Source organism: Caenorhabditis elegans, chromosome IV (assembly GCF_000002985.6).
Source record: "Caenorhabditis elegans chromosome IV".
Lineage (NCBI taxonomy): Eukaryota > Metazoa > Nematoda > Chromadorea > Rhabditida > Rhabditidae > Caenorhabditis > Caenorhabditis elegans.
The window spans coordinates 1,523,607-1,537,887 of NC_003282.8; the positions used below are offsets into that span (position 1 = coordinate 1,523,607).

General features: G+C 38.3%; 2 protein-coding genes across 3 annotated transcripts; one reads left to right on the forward strand and one right to left on the reverse strand.

Annotated features, from left to right (window-relative positions):
* The first annotated feature begins 111 nt into the window (after window positions 1-111).
* On the forward strand, window positions 112-3,037 carry K03H6.1 (G-protein coupled receptors family 1 profile domain-containing protein). Its single transcript, NM_067691.5, has 9 exons — window positions 112-254; window positions 363-474; window positions 526-623; window positions 1,180-1,248; window positions 1,299-1,611; window positions 1,659-1,781; window positions 2,193-2,332; window positions 2,381-2,495; window positions 2,745-3,037. Exons 1-9 carry the CDS (start codon window positions 202-204, stop codon window positions 2,991-2,993), a joined length of 1,272 nt encoding a protein of 423 aa, NP_500092.3. The 5' UTR covers window positions 112-201; the 3' UTR covers window positions 2,994-3,037.
* A 470-nt stretch (window positions 3,038-3,507) lies between these two features.
* On the reverse strand, window positions 3,508-12,810 carry K03H6.5 (G-protein coupled receptors family 1 profile domain-containing protein; the record flags this gene model as incomplete). 2 transcript variants are annotated; one of them, NM_067692.6, is made up of 8 exons in its annotated part: window positions 3,508-3,828; window positions 3,949-4,116; window positions 4,845-4,999; window positions 6,451-6,756; window positions 6,830-6,902; window positions 6,951-7,130; window positions 8,706-8,791; window positions 12,670-12,810. In NM_067692.6, the coding sequence occupies 8 exons, from the start codon at window positions 12,790-12,792 to the stop codon at window positions 3,615-3,617; spliced, it is 1,305 nt and encodes a 434-aa protein (NP_500093.3). In that variant the 3' UTR covers window positions 3,508-3,614. The 2 variants fall into 2 exon arrangements, with proteins under 2 accessions (NP_500093.3, NP_001294346.1); NM_001307417.3 differs by having other exon boundaries at window positions 3,537-3,836; window positions 12,670-12,792.
* Window positions 12,811-14,281: the final 1,471 nt, after the last annotated feature.

Genomic DNA, 14,281 nt, shown 5'->3' on the forward strand with positions numbered 1-14,281 from the left:
TCAACTTTCCACTCGATCACTGAATTTTGTGTAGAAATCGCCAATTTTTGCATAATTCTCGATTTCTCTCTCTCTCTCTCTCTGACTTTTTCTCTCTTTGCACAAAAATGCAAATACCCATCTCTTTGCCAAGTGAATTTCCGAGTTGTATATATCAATTTGAAAATTGATTTCTTTTTGCCTCGTCCGTGAAACTTTTTTATGGCATGCTTGAAAAAAGCACAACTTTTATTTTTTAGAGACCCCCTGAGTCGGTAGGTAATGTTCACGAATTTTGGAAATTTATTTCAGAAATTTTGGACCAAAAAAATTTGGAAATTTGCGCAAACTTTTTTTTCTCAAATTCTTAAACAATTTTACAGATTCATTTGGCAATACGTATTCCCACTCCAATTCGCGTTAGGACTCCTTGGAAATTCTCTGAATTTGTGGGTGCTCGCCAGTGATGAAGTACCCAATATTGCTAGTGATATGGTAGTGATTTTGATTTTTTTTTAAATATATTTTGCAAATTTTAATTTCCAGCTAGCAGCAGTTTCATTTTGTGATTTGGCATTTTTACTGGTTATGTTACCCAATTGTCTGGCCGCATTTGACACAATTGCATACAATGTCTCGTTCAGGTTAGAAACTGATACTCTATGCGCCCGACACGCTACGGGTTAAGAAAATCAACTCGCAAAGTGTCGGCCGCTGAATCTAGAAACTAGGAAAGCAAAAACAGCAAAAAAAACTAGTTATACAAAACATATAAGTGCAATAATGAAGACTATATTTTTGTTAGTTTACAATCTGTTGTATTCATTTTAGCTAGAGCTAAAGCGGCCGACACTATATGGGTCGGATTTTTCACAAAACTCCAACTACGAAATGTCGGTTGCTTGAACTCCGCAAGCTTAAAAAAGTCATATGGATGTTTTTTATCAAATCTACAATATGAAGATAGTGACGTTGTTGCGCCCGACACCTCACGGGTCCGAAAAGTAGCCCATGATGTGTCGGCTGCTATATCTCCCTTTTTAGGTAGAGTTTTAGCGGCCAACATCTATGAGTGGATTTATACAATGCAAGAAAAACTAACCCGCAAGATGTCGGTCGCTATTACTGTGTCTATAGGAAAGATTTTATCTCAGCGCCCGACACCTCATGGGTCGGTCGCTGAAAATTCTGATTCTTCAGGTATTTCTACCTGAACACCAAACAACACATGTCAGCAGTGGCGAACTGGATGAGTGCCGCTGCGATTTGGTAAGCTCTCCCTTTCCTCTATTACAAGTGCACCACCAACAATATTTCAGGCTAATCCTAGCAGTATCCATCGAACGCTACCTGATCGTCCGATCGCCGTTCCGCGCCAAACTCTATTGGCAACGTGGAAAAATGGTGGTGGTCCTGTCGTCGATCTTCGTGACAACCGGGTTGCTCACAGTATACCACCATTTTGAATGGGACTGTGTGATCGAGGAGTTCTGTAACGGTACACAGCTTCTCGACTTTTGCTACTACTCTGGGATGCGGCACCAGAAAACGTATCGGAACAAAGACTGGGTGACGCCAAGCAATGTGAAGAAGGTCTACCTGAAGTTTTCCACGTTTTTGAACGCGATTTTGGTAGGGTATTCTAGATATATTTTTCGAAGAAAAATGGAACTTTCCAGGTTGTATTCGTCCCAATAGTTTTGGTCATAGTTCTGAATATGCTTATGATTCGGCAGTTGAAGATAAACTGGACATCACCAAGATTGGAGTCGATGAGAGGAGCCATGACTAGGAGCCACGTGGTTAGTGGCAAGCAAAAGCCTGAGCTTAATCTTAAATCTAGGCCTAGACCTGAGGCTACGCCTAAGCCTAAACATTAGCCGAAGTCTAAACCTAAGCCTAAACCTAAGCCTAATCCTAAGCCTACACGTCGTGTCAAAACCTCCCATTTTGGTTTGATCTTCGAAAAATGCGAAGAAGAGACGCAGACTTTTCAAAAAGTCACATTTTCTTGGTGGGGGGAAAATTGCCGCATTTTTTGTAGATCAAACCGCAATGAGACAGCCTTACACCACGTGAGCCTAAGCCTAGCTTATGCCTAAGTTTGAGACTTAGCCTAAGCCTAAACCTAAGCCTAAGCCTTAATCAAAATCGAAGCCAAAGCCATATTGTAAGCCTAAACCCACTTCACACTTTACATATCTAATTTTCAGCGTCAACGTCAACGAGTAGCCGTTACAGTCATCGCCATCGGGCTCTGTTTTTCTCTAACCCAAGGACCATCTGCATTCATGGCTCTTTACGAACTTTTTTCCGAATACGAACTCGGGCATACTTTCTACGCGATTTTTAGGTACTTCAACTACCATATACATCCATTGAACATTTATTATGTTTTTAGCATAACGAATTCGCTGGTGGTCACTGGTAAAACGATCAACTTTATTTTGTTCTGCCTGTCATCGGAACATTTCCGGCAGAAATGTTTCAAGGCGATCTATCGGAAATTTCCAAAGGTGAGGAGAGGTTCATGTGGAGGAGCCGTGAACCATAGTGGTATGGGGGTGTACCCGGAGAACGCGGGAATCCACGGAGCCATAAGTGCTTCATGGCTAGCCTGAAGCTTATTGATCTATTATGGTCCACCTCGACCATTGAGACTATGGTTAGAACTTAGCCATCGTCTAACTAAGCACATCAAATCTATCATATGGGGTTCTCTAAGACATTCAGGCTTCTCAAACTCTATCCTCCTGAACTTTCAGCTCTCCCAAAGCAGTATCGGCAAGCGATTTCTCGACCATCAACGCTCCAACTCGTACGATCGATCCTCCTCGCTGCGCACCGTCCGCTCACGGCGTGGCTCTGCAACTACACTTCCAGGTGTCAACCGAGACACCTTGCTGCTCCCGCCATCCGAAGAATGCGCGACGTGCTCACTTTCAGTGTCGAGACAGAACATCTCATATCGGACAAGGTTGCACTCGGAGCCTTCGGTCTCATCCGAACGTTAGTTGTTGTATATATATGTATGTGATAAATTTGTTTTGAAAACAAAATGTTTTTTTTGGCGAGATGGGTACGATTTGTTAAGCACTAACATAGAACGAAAATAAAATTGGCAACACATTTTGCTCGCTGGAGTGCTAATGTTTCTAGTTTAAGGCTCCCAGCTGTGTAAGGCGCGAAATGTGGGCCTCACGCCGACGCCGCTGAAATGAAGTGCGGCCGGAGCTGCCGACACGTTCGGGGTTCCGCGCCGCACGATACATTTGGATACATTTTACACCCAAAACACGTGTTTCCTGGAAAACCACTACATAGAACAGGAAATTGACAGCACTTTTTGTTAACTAAAAGTTCGAGTTGTTTTCATGGGCCAATTTTGGTGTATGTTAGATAAGAAGTACAAATACCTGAGAGCTAAAACATTTTAATTTGCTGAAAAGGTTTGTAAACCGATTTCCAAACCTCACCTATTAAACTTCAATCTCTGAACAAACCAGATAATTTATGCACGTATCAATATCAAAAATTCAAATGTTTATATTCACAACATTACTGAACCCGACACATAGACAAATAGATCAAGATAGGAATGAAAACAAAGAGAGATTTAAAATGAGTTACTAAACTTAAACTTGTGTGCTCTGCGTGGTCCTTGCCGTGCTCGTCGGCGGGGTCGGGAAGCTATCCGTAGAAGGATTGGAGATCAGCTGACTAGCCCCTTTCGGCGCGACTACACTGGAACTGCTGACCTTTCGGGATGTAGAAAAGTTTCGGGAGCATGGAGAGTAGACAATCGATGTTTTTTGAGTGATGACCGACTTTGAACGCGTGAAGTTCGACCTGAAAACCTGTTTGATCGATGGCAATTGATAGAGAGAACCGAGGAAGGGTTGGTGGTAATCATTCACGTTAGTCAACAGAGATGCTCTAGGCGTGAATGACTTACGAGAACTTGATTACCTCGACGTTTTGTTGCGACCCGCGTAGAAGATGAGCTGGCACCAAAACCTGCAGGTTAGCCAGAGGCGGCGGCGGAAGGTCTCTGAGGTGAGGCAGAAGAGGACTACGTTGAGCATTTTGCCGGTGAGCACTAGTTGATTCGCCACCACGGATATATAGATGGAATATCTGGAAATAGGCTTGTTAGAGGCTGAAAATTGTTGTCTCCGGGAATTTTCTAAAACTCAAGAATGGATTTGTTGAAGTAAACTGAGGACTAACGGCTCGGACGATTTTGAAAATAGGCCCAAAATGGGCTGAAATAAACGAATTTCGTAATGAAACATTTAGAAAATTTTTCAAAATTTTTTTATGGCTGTTCAAAATTTTGAAAAAATTACCCTGATTTTAGGTAAAATCTCGAACTTTCGTCCACTTTTCTGTGTCGCATCTGTCCAAAGTTGACTTTTTTGGAAATATCACCCTTTATTGAATATTTTGGTAGTATATCTCACCTAATTTCGCTTGTTAAGATACATTTAAAGCCGATTGATAACCAAAAATCATCGAAATTGGTGAGCCTATCTTTAAATGTAGGCTTGAAATGTACCTTTTTAAACGAAATTGAATGAGATAAACTACCAAAATATTCATTAAAAGATGATAAATCTTTTAAAAAAAGTCAACTTCGGGCAGATGCGAAACAGAAAAGTGTGCAAAATTTGAGATTTTAGCTAAAATTAGCGTAGTTTTTTCGAAATTTTGAACCGTCATAAAAAATTTTTGAAAATAATTTTTTTGAGAAGTTTCATTACAAAATTCGTCCATTTGAGACTATTTTGGGCCTATACGTTCAAAATTGTTCAAACCGGTAGTCTTTTGAATAGTCTATATGTTCCCTATGTTCCCCAACTCACTGATTTGGTGGGAACATCTTTTGTGAAATGAAAACTATGGCCGACGGTCCCTGTGTCAGTGTGAAGCATGAGACGATCGCCAGCACGGTGTGCGTCATCTTCTTCTCCTGCTCGGCCATACTCGATGGTCCGGCAGCGTTTCGGACGAGAAGTTCCTGAAAGAATCAAAAGTTAGGAGGATTTTGTGCTCCGCGAGCCCCCTCAGGCAGAATGAGTGGGGGGTGGTTGTTTGCAAAAACAACCAGTGGGACATGTTTAGTGCAAAAATCTATGAGTACTAGAATTTGTGTTCAATGTGAAACCACATGTGTGTTAAGTAGGGCTGTACAACGTCCGGTCGTCCGAACCGGACGCACATGCGTCCGGTTGGGGTAGCTATCCACGACGGCCGACAATTTCCGAGTTTCGCCACTCACTATAAAATTGCTGATTAAGTATAGTGAGTGGCGAAACTCGGAAATTGTCGGCCGCCGTGGAAACATACCCCAAAACCGGACGCAGTGCGTCCGGTGGTGTCAAAATCGGACGACCGGACGCCGATTTGTACAGCCCTAGTGTTAGGAATTCAGTAGTTTTGGTGCATCAAATTTTTCGGAGTTTATTAAGCAAGCGGCAAACTGGCCAAATTTGCCAAATTTGCCGAATTCTCCGAATTTGCGGAACTTGGTCCATTGGTGACCTACAGTGTCTCCGCTTTGCTCTGTGTCTCTCCCTCTTTATGTGTGTCCATCAGGGCTGTGCGGCAACCGAGACCGGCAATTGCCGAAGTTGCCGAACCCTAAAAATTTCGGCAACCGGCAACCAGTTTTCAAAGTTTTTTTGTTGAAATTATATTTTTGAGCGTTTTGGAAAAAAAAGTATGGTCGTTTTTTTCGTTTACAGCAGGGGTGTGCGGCAAATTTGCCGAATTTGCCGAATTTGCCGTTTGCCGAATTTGCCGTTTGCCGAATTTGCCGAGCACGGCAAATTTCAAAAAAGTAGATTTGCCAAATTTGCCGAGATCGGCAAATTTTGAGATTTGCCGCGTCAAAAATTTGACAGTACAATTTTGACTAAAACTATTGATTTTTTAGCCAAAAATTTAGTAAAATGACACAAAATTGAGCTATTTTGATGCTTAAACAGACATACTACGCGGAACTTATTCAGAAACCAGATGTGTGTTAAGAATTCAGTAGTTTTGGTGCTCCAAAAAACATAAAAAATATCAAATTTTTCCGAGTTTGTTAAGCACGGCAAATTTGCCGAATTTGCCGAATTTGCCGAGCTCGGCAAATTTGCCGAATTTGCCGTGCTCGGCAAATATTGAAAAAAGAGATTTGCCGAATTTGCCGAGCTCGGCAAGTTTTGAGATTTGCCGCACACCCCTGGTTTACAGTGAAATTATAGCATTTTTCAGGCTCTCTGAATGCTTTTTTCTGAGCTTCAAAATGTTTGACATTGATATCGGCAGTTGCCGAAGTTGCCGAAAAAAATTTCGGCAACCGGTAACCGGTTGCCGGTTTCAACTTGGTTGCCGGTTTCGCCGAATTCGCCGAGCTCGGCAAATGAAGAGATTTGCCGCACACTCCTGGTTCAAATACTCACTAAAATCCAACAACCTCACCTCAGAATGCCTCCGCTTTACCAAACGAATCAGTGAAATATTGAGCACTGCCACAGCGAAAATCGGCAGAAGCACGGCGAGCAGCGCATTTGCGTACACAGAAGTATGAAGGTACTGCTTCACGGATAGGCTCGTCGGGTTGATCTTCCTGCCGTGCATGTCCTCAGTGTTCGGATAGCACTTGCCAAGGATCTGAGTGCCATGGCACGCGATATAGGTGATGCAGGTATGGGAGAAGTGATGATAGCTGGTGAGGAATAGGGTGGACACCATGATCCCTACCGATACGACGACTATTTGTTTTCCCTGGAAAAAAAATGAGAAAAGTTGTTTTGTTTTTTGTTAGTTGGAATTCAAATTCGTAAAAAAAGGCAATTACATTGTGCACGTCCAATGATCGAAATGGGAATTTGATGATCAAGAGTCGCTCGAGTGAAACTGCCAAAACAAACCTGAAAATTGTTGTCAACAACTGAAACTACTACCCAGCAGGAACATACCAAATAGCTGCAGCTGAAAACCAGTTACTCAACGCGCCGAAATGAGGTTTCGAGTGGAATTGGAATAGACGGAATGTGGGATTTCGAGAGAAAGTGTCCAGTGAGGCGAGGTAGTGCGGGATCATCATGAAGAAGACGAGCATGTCGCAGAGAGCAAGGCTTGTCAGCAGGTGATTGGCTCTGAAAGTGGTCATTGGAGTAGGGGAATTTGGATACTATTAGGTCTCCAAATAAGTTCCGGGTCAAAAATCATAACTTTGTTCGCTGTGTATCGATTTTTTTGAAACTGTGGGAATTTACGTTATCAACCATGATCTTTCATTTGACAATAGTCACAAAATTTTTTGACCACCCCAAGTGTCCTAACTCGGAGCCAATTTTTTCAGGCATTTTTCTGATCTCGCTTCTTTGCAGCTTTGAGTTAAGGCTTGTGTGCGGATTTTGCTATGTTTAAAATACATTATTAGAAAACAACAAAAGTTTGGAAAAAAATCCGTCCAAAAAAATTTTTAAAAAATTTTTGTCAAAAATTCTTGATTTTTCATACAAAAATGATGTTACCAAGTGTAAACTATTTTTAAACATAAAAATCATTTGAGTTTGAAATTTGAATATCAAGAAATATTCGAAAAAACTCAAAAATTATCCGAAAAATTTATATTTTCTATTATCATTTTAGTGTATCGAACTAAACTTATATGTTTTATATGTGTAAAAATAGTTTACACTTGGTTACATCATTTTTGTATGAAAAATCAAGAATTTTCGACAAAAATTTTTTTTGAAGATTTTTTGACGACCAACCAAAAAAATTTTTTTTGGACGGATTTTTTCCAAACTTTTGTTGTTTTCTAATAATGTGTTCTAAACATAGCAAAATCCGCACACAAACCTCAATTCAAAGCTAAAAAGAAGCGAGATCAGAAAAATGGCTGAAAAATTGGCTCCGAGTTAGGACACTTGGGGTGGTCAAAAAATTTTGTGACTAGTGTCAAATGAAAGATCATAGTTGATAACATAAATTCCCAAAGTTTCATAAAAATCGATACGCAGCGATCAAAGTTATGATTTTTTGACCCGGAACTTATTTGGAGATCTAATATAACTAAAAATCTGGAATTTTGACCGAAAAGTCGAGGTATTTTTGAACTTGCAAGAGTTTTCCAGGTAGTTTGTTTTCTAAAATTTTTAAAACATTTTTGTGAAATTATTTTAATGTTTTTTTTTTCGGAAAAAAATTCTTGAAAACATAGTTTTTTTTCAGTTTAATGTTGACATTGTGAACATGGAAATAGTATTTTTTCTAGAAATGTTCATTTTTTCGAGAAAAAAAATCGGAGAGTTTAAGGTCTAGCGTGAAATTTTTTAATTTTTTCAGTTTCAAAAATTTATCGATCGTTGTTTTTCAGACTATTTTCATAGTGGCTGAAAAATTAGTAAAAATTAGTGAAAAATATATATTTTTGCGGTTTTTTCGGAAAAAAATGCCTTGAAAAATCAATCGACAAAAACTGTTTCAAAAAAAATTCGGAGTAATTTTTTGAAAGTTTTTTAAAAACATTTTTAAACAAAATATCTATTTACATATGTTATGCAATATTCCTGAAAACGCAAAAAATTGGAAAAATAGTTTCCCTTTTTATAATAAGTGACAATTTTTCCCAGAAGTTCAGCTCAAAAATTGGCAATTTTTTCACTTTTCGGTACTTCCAATTTTATGCTCAAACTTTCACATTTTTAGCCCCAAAAGCTCACCTATTCTTAATATGTCCACTGAGAAGTACTGTCATTGTCAGCAGGTTTCCCACCACTGTGATCATGAACTGGATCGGGAAGATGTACTGAAACAAAAAACACCCTTGTTCCGCACACACCACTTGAACACTTTTTTCTTCCCCCAAAAATCGACCCCAATACATCTTAGAAGCTGTCTTCACGGATTTCCCCTCCCAAACGTCCGATTCATCTCTCAAAGTTTCCCCCAGGGGAGCCCAGTAAAAAACGAAAGGGAAAAAGTTTTGAGCAGGTCCGGGGGGTGCAATCTGCTACGCAAGCAGGAAGACGACGCGGCAGGAAATCGAGCAAGGTTCAAAGAGGAAAAAACATACTTTTTTGGTAGACTATGATGACTAACTTGTGAAACCTTTTTTTGTGTGTTGTTGTTTTATTTGGGCCCTGGCAAATAAATGAGCAAATGAAATAATAGTAACGCACCAGAAAGCAGAAGCCATCAAGACTTTGAAATTGTAATAAAAAAATCTAATATCAGACTAAAAGCAATAAAAACATCAGGGGCGGCAAACGATTTTTCCGGAAAAATCGTCAAGTAGGCAAATCGTCAAATTGGTAAATTGCCGATTCGCTGCATTTGCCGGAAATAAATTGCCGTTTTTCCGGCAAATTGTGGTTTTGTACTTTTTTTTTTTGGAAATTTCAGAATTTCAATTTTAATCGGCAAAATTGTCTGCAATCTATGAATTTTCCTATATCTATTTTGAAAAGTAAACAAATTCTGTAAAAATAAAAAAACGGCAAAAAATTTCAAAAAGGCACAGTTTTAAGAAGAAACTACTTTTGAAAAATCCCTCTAAAAACAAATTGATGTTCGGCAAACGGCGATTTGTCGGAGACAAAAATTTCCGGCGAATCGGCAAACCGGCAAATTTTCGATTTGCCAAATTTATCAGCAAAAAAACTTGCCGCCCACCCCTGATAAATATTTTTTGAGGCGCTATATATGTGTTTTGACAGTTATTAAAATTTTCTGAAATTTTTTTTCTAATTTTAAAACAAAATTTCAAAAAATTCTGGATCGAATTGTCAAATAATTTTGAAAATTTTCAACAGTTGTGCAAAAAGATTTTAAAAATTTAAAAATAAGTATTTTGAGAATTTTTGGAAATTTTCAAATTTTTCAAACAACAATTCTCAAAAAATTGATTTTTTGGCCCAAAGTTTCAGTCCGGGCTTCGGTTAGGCTTCAGTTATTTGGGCCGTCAAGTCATTGTAAAATCGCCCAAAATTGTTCGCAACACTCTGATATTAAGATTTTTTAAAGTTTGGAATTTAAGGGAGCATTTTTAAGGCCGCATAAATAATTTGGAAGATTTTCAAAAAAAAAACAATTTTTTTAATTTTTCAAAAATCATTTGACTGAAAATCTTCAAATTCCCTGCAAATTTCACATTGAATTTGGGCCAAGCTTCCCACTAACACCTCAGGAAATAAACGCCTCGTAAAAGCCCGTCAAAAGTCCCTCCAAAAACTAATTCCTGCAGACGAAACATATGTGTGTGTGTGCATCTTTTTTCCCATAGTGTCAAAGTGTCGTGTCCCGCGTCAAGTGTACAATTTCGAGACATTATTAATTGGATTTTGGGCGGCCGGGCTGCCCTTCTGTGCTCTTCAGTGGAGCAGTGCGGTGCTCCGTGGAGCATTGTGGAGCATCGCGGAGCACCGGACACACAGGCAAACTTGAATGATCACTTTTAGAGAGCACCACCCTAGTTAGTCACAAAAACACTTGAACCCTTTTTTTATATGAAAAACAACAACAACTATCGACCAGACACTACGACGGAAGGTAATGAAATCAAATGTTAACTAGAGAGCTTTAAGGACTACAAACTACAACTGATTAAAAATGTGTAGTTTGTAGCTTGCACTTTTTTAAAAACCGAAAACGATTGACTACAACTACAAACTACAAACTACAAACTACAAACTATAAACTTGAAAATAATTTTAATTCAAGTTATCGTATTTCTGGAAGATTCGGTTATCAATCTTTAAGGGCTACAAACTACAACTATTTAAAAATGTGTAGTTTGTAGTTTGCAGTATTTCAAAACAAAACTTATTGACTCTACAACCTACAAAGTGATTTAACTAATTTTAGTTTGTAGTTAATACAATCCGTTAAAAAACAGTTGGTATTTTTCCCAATTAAACCGCTAATAGTAAGAAAAGTTGTACTTGTTTTAGACACTTTTTATGGTTTGCAAAAATAAACTACAAACTACACACTATAAACTATAAACTACAATGTTGATTCGAGCTAATTATGGGCCCAGAGAAGAATGCAAAAGGATAATGTGAGGGTCGTCTAAATCTTTCCAATTGGGGTCGTCTAAATCTTTCCAATTTTCTGTGTAGTTTGTAGTCCATCAGTTACTACAAACTACAAACTACAAACTTCAAACTATAAACTACAAAGTTGACTTAAGATAACTTTGAGCCCAAAGAAGAACTGTAGGGATCATGTGAGTGTGAGTTGTGGATGCTTTTTTACCATTTTTGTGTAGTTTGGAGTTTGTAGTTTGTAGTTTGTAGTCGATCAGTTCTGTTTTAAAAATGGCCGGAAACTACAAACTACAAACTAGAAGCTATAAACTACAAACTACTAAGTTGAAGCAGAACACGAATTAGAGAACAGCACAAACAGCACGACTGCTGTAATATTCCTGATCTTGTCAGTGAACTCAAAATTTCATAAAAAATTTAACTTTCTGATCGAATGATTTTTCAGAATTTTGAACTTTAAGCACACTTGTTCAAGTGTATGCATTAATTAATCAGGGCCAAATCTCAAACACCTTCTCCAATTCATTCCGAATATCAAATTTCCACCCCCACGCGGGTGAGCCCCTGTGGTTTTCGAGCCTTACATTTACTTTGTGTTCTAGTTAGATTCACACATTCCCATCTTTTCATGCTTTATTTCCAAGAAAAAAAAAGTTATGGAAATTCAGGGGGACTCTGAAAATATTGACGTCGCATCGCCGCATAATTAGTTGCGCCAAACGTGCTTGTAAACATGTACGCGAGGGGAAAATATGAGAGAAATCTGATAGGGAAAAGCCTATTTTTTGTTCTTGACATACATAAATAGATGCCTAATTTAGTACTAATATCATATATATATATATATATAAGATGTCATGTTTTTTGTTTCTTAAAGTATAAACAACTCGCACTTAATCTATGATAGTTGACAGTTTTAAAGATCTTTGCAGTTTGCAGTCTTACAGATAGGTTTGTAGTTTGTAGTTTGTAGTTTGTAGTTTGCATTTCCTGCACACTACAAACTACAGGAGGAATACTACTGGAGAAATGTTAGAGACATCTAGACTTAGAAATTGGCTGTGGTAGGCTCTAGGAACGGCACTTTGACTGTATTTTATTTGTAGTTTGTAGTTTCCTTAAACAAAAAATTATATGCTAGAAACTAGAAACTACAAACTACAAAAAAGTCTAGGACTAGAACAAATTCTCCGGTGAAACCGGTGAAAATTAGTTTGCAAACTAGAAATGGTTTCCACAAATTGTAATAACTACAAACTACAACTAGTCAAAACACTTTGTAGTTTGTAGTGTGTTTTATTTTTGAAGAAACAAGGATTTCTGCATACTTTTAACTACAAAATGCAACACAAAACATTTCAAATTGAAAATAAAATCTCGTATTGCTGGAGGATTAATTTGACAATCTTTAAAGACTACAAACTACAATTTTGTGGTTTTGTGCACACTACAAACTAGAATATTACAATAGGAATTGAGCACAAACTTCAAATTAATCTCGGCACAAAGCGAGTTTATTGTAGTTTTTGTAGTCACGTGCCCTACCTTTTTACCCCGTACTTCCTAGTTTCCAACATTTACCCTCTCCCATGCCGCTGTGGTGCACACCTCTCTCGCAACACAAAAAAAAACATACATTATTAATTCTTTTCTCGATGTCGGGCATCAACAACAAGTACGACTCGTCGAAGCACTTTTGTAACAGTGGCGACAGCGCCGGAGGAGCCAATGTCGATGTCAGATTCTGTTCTTCTAGCATTTTTTAGTGCTCTGAAAATGGAGCGATGGAGCGACAATTATGAAAAAAAAAAGTTCGAGAAAAAAACCAATGAAAAATGTACGGAGGAATAAGAGGAAAAAGAAAAACCAATTCAAAAAAGTGAAATATATTTTCAAATTTTTGACATTGCTAAACATTAATCAAAAAATTTATTGACCCTCTTTTGAGCGAAAATCTTTTACTGTGTAAAACAATGTCGATTGCATTTTTTAAGTTGGCAAGCTTGTCTCTATGGGGAGTTGCAGCGGCCGACAACACACGAGTTCAAAGTGACTTGGTCGTTGATCCCGTGAGGTGTCGGCCGCTCAAAACTAGAAAGCAAATAACGTGTGTTAAACTGTATGAATATGACAACTTTTTTCTATCTTTAATCTGAAAGGAGTTTGAGCGGCCGACTTCTAAAGATCCCGGGAGGTGTCGGCCGCTGAATCTTTTGCTAAGGGTAGAAATGTTAGCTTGTTAGAATCCATATAGTATCAGTTCCTAAGTTTTGTCAGCTAAATCATGACAATAGTTGCAGCAGCCGACACGTACCGGTTTCAATAAAAACTATTTTCTTGATAGGGGCCGTCAGGTGTCGGCCGCTGTTTTCTCGAAAATACCACTACCCAAAATTCCAAATCAGTTTTTATAGCTACTACTTATGTATCTAAGTCCTGATAAAAGAAAGAAACAGCCGACATCTCACGGGTCCCTTGTCGATCCCGTAATGTGTCGCCCGCTGTTTTGCCAAAATAAACATCTTTTAAAATCTAAATCTAAAAAAAAATACTGACTCACTAATGTGATGGATCAGCGGCCGACATTTCACGGTTCCAATGGAAAAAGCTTACTGATATGCACTTGAATTTTCAATGTCTTATATACTACCTTTCACCAGTTAATTACATTATGTAACTAAATCCTGAGAAAAGAAAAAGCAGCCGACATCTTACAGGGTTCCCGGGAAACCCCCTTAAAAATTTATAAAAACCCTCCTCCTTTTCCAAAAACCAGCAGCAAAGCAGAAACAAAAATCATAACATATGCTCAATTAGAAATTCTCCAAGTTCCCAGAGCTCATAGTATACTAAGTGTGGTGTTACTATTGCTGCTCTTCGTCCAACTAGAGCATATTTGTTCCTTAGAAATGCTCAATTAGAGTCCGATGAACTTTAGACAACACAAATATCAGCTGCCAGATATCTTGAAGAGATGTCCCATAAGGGGGGGAAGAGTGGGGTCAATCAATCTTGGAGAAAAATGAGACATTACAACAATAGTGAGTTGGGGGAGACGAAGATCGAATAGGTTTTTAGGATTGACTTTTTGCTCACTTTTCAACCTAGAAGTGTTTATCATGATTAAAAAATCTTCATAACGTTAAATATTAGGACATACATGATGAATTAAGAAAGTGAGCAAAAAGTGTTGTCGGTGTACGAAAAGTGCACAAAGACAACAACAAAACGATTATGAAAATTACGAA

Bases quoted from the DNA above. Each gene is read 5' to 3' on its own strand.
- K03H6.1 (NM_067691.5), top strand. From the start codon at position 202: ATGGCATGCTTGAAAAAAGCACAACTTTTATTTTTTAGAGACCCCCTG. The intron at 475-525 runs GTAGTGATTTTG...TTTAATTTCCAG, and splicing joins CCAATATTGCTAGTGATATG to CTAGCAGCAGTTTCATTTTG. The intron at 2,496-2,744 runs GTGAGGAGAGGT...CTGAACTTTCAG, and splicing joins TCTATCGGAAATTTCCAAAG to CTCTCCCAAAGCAGTATCGG.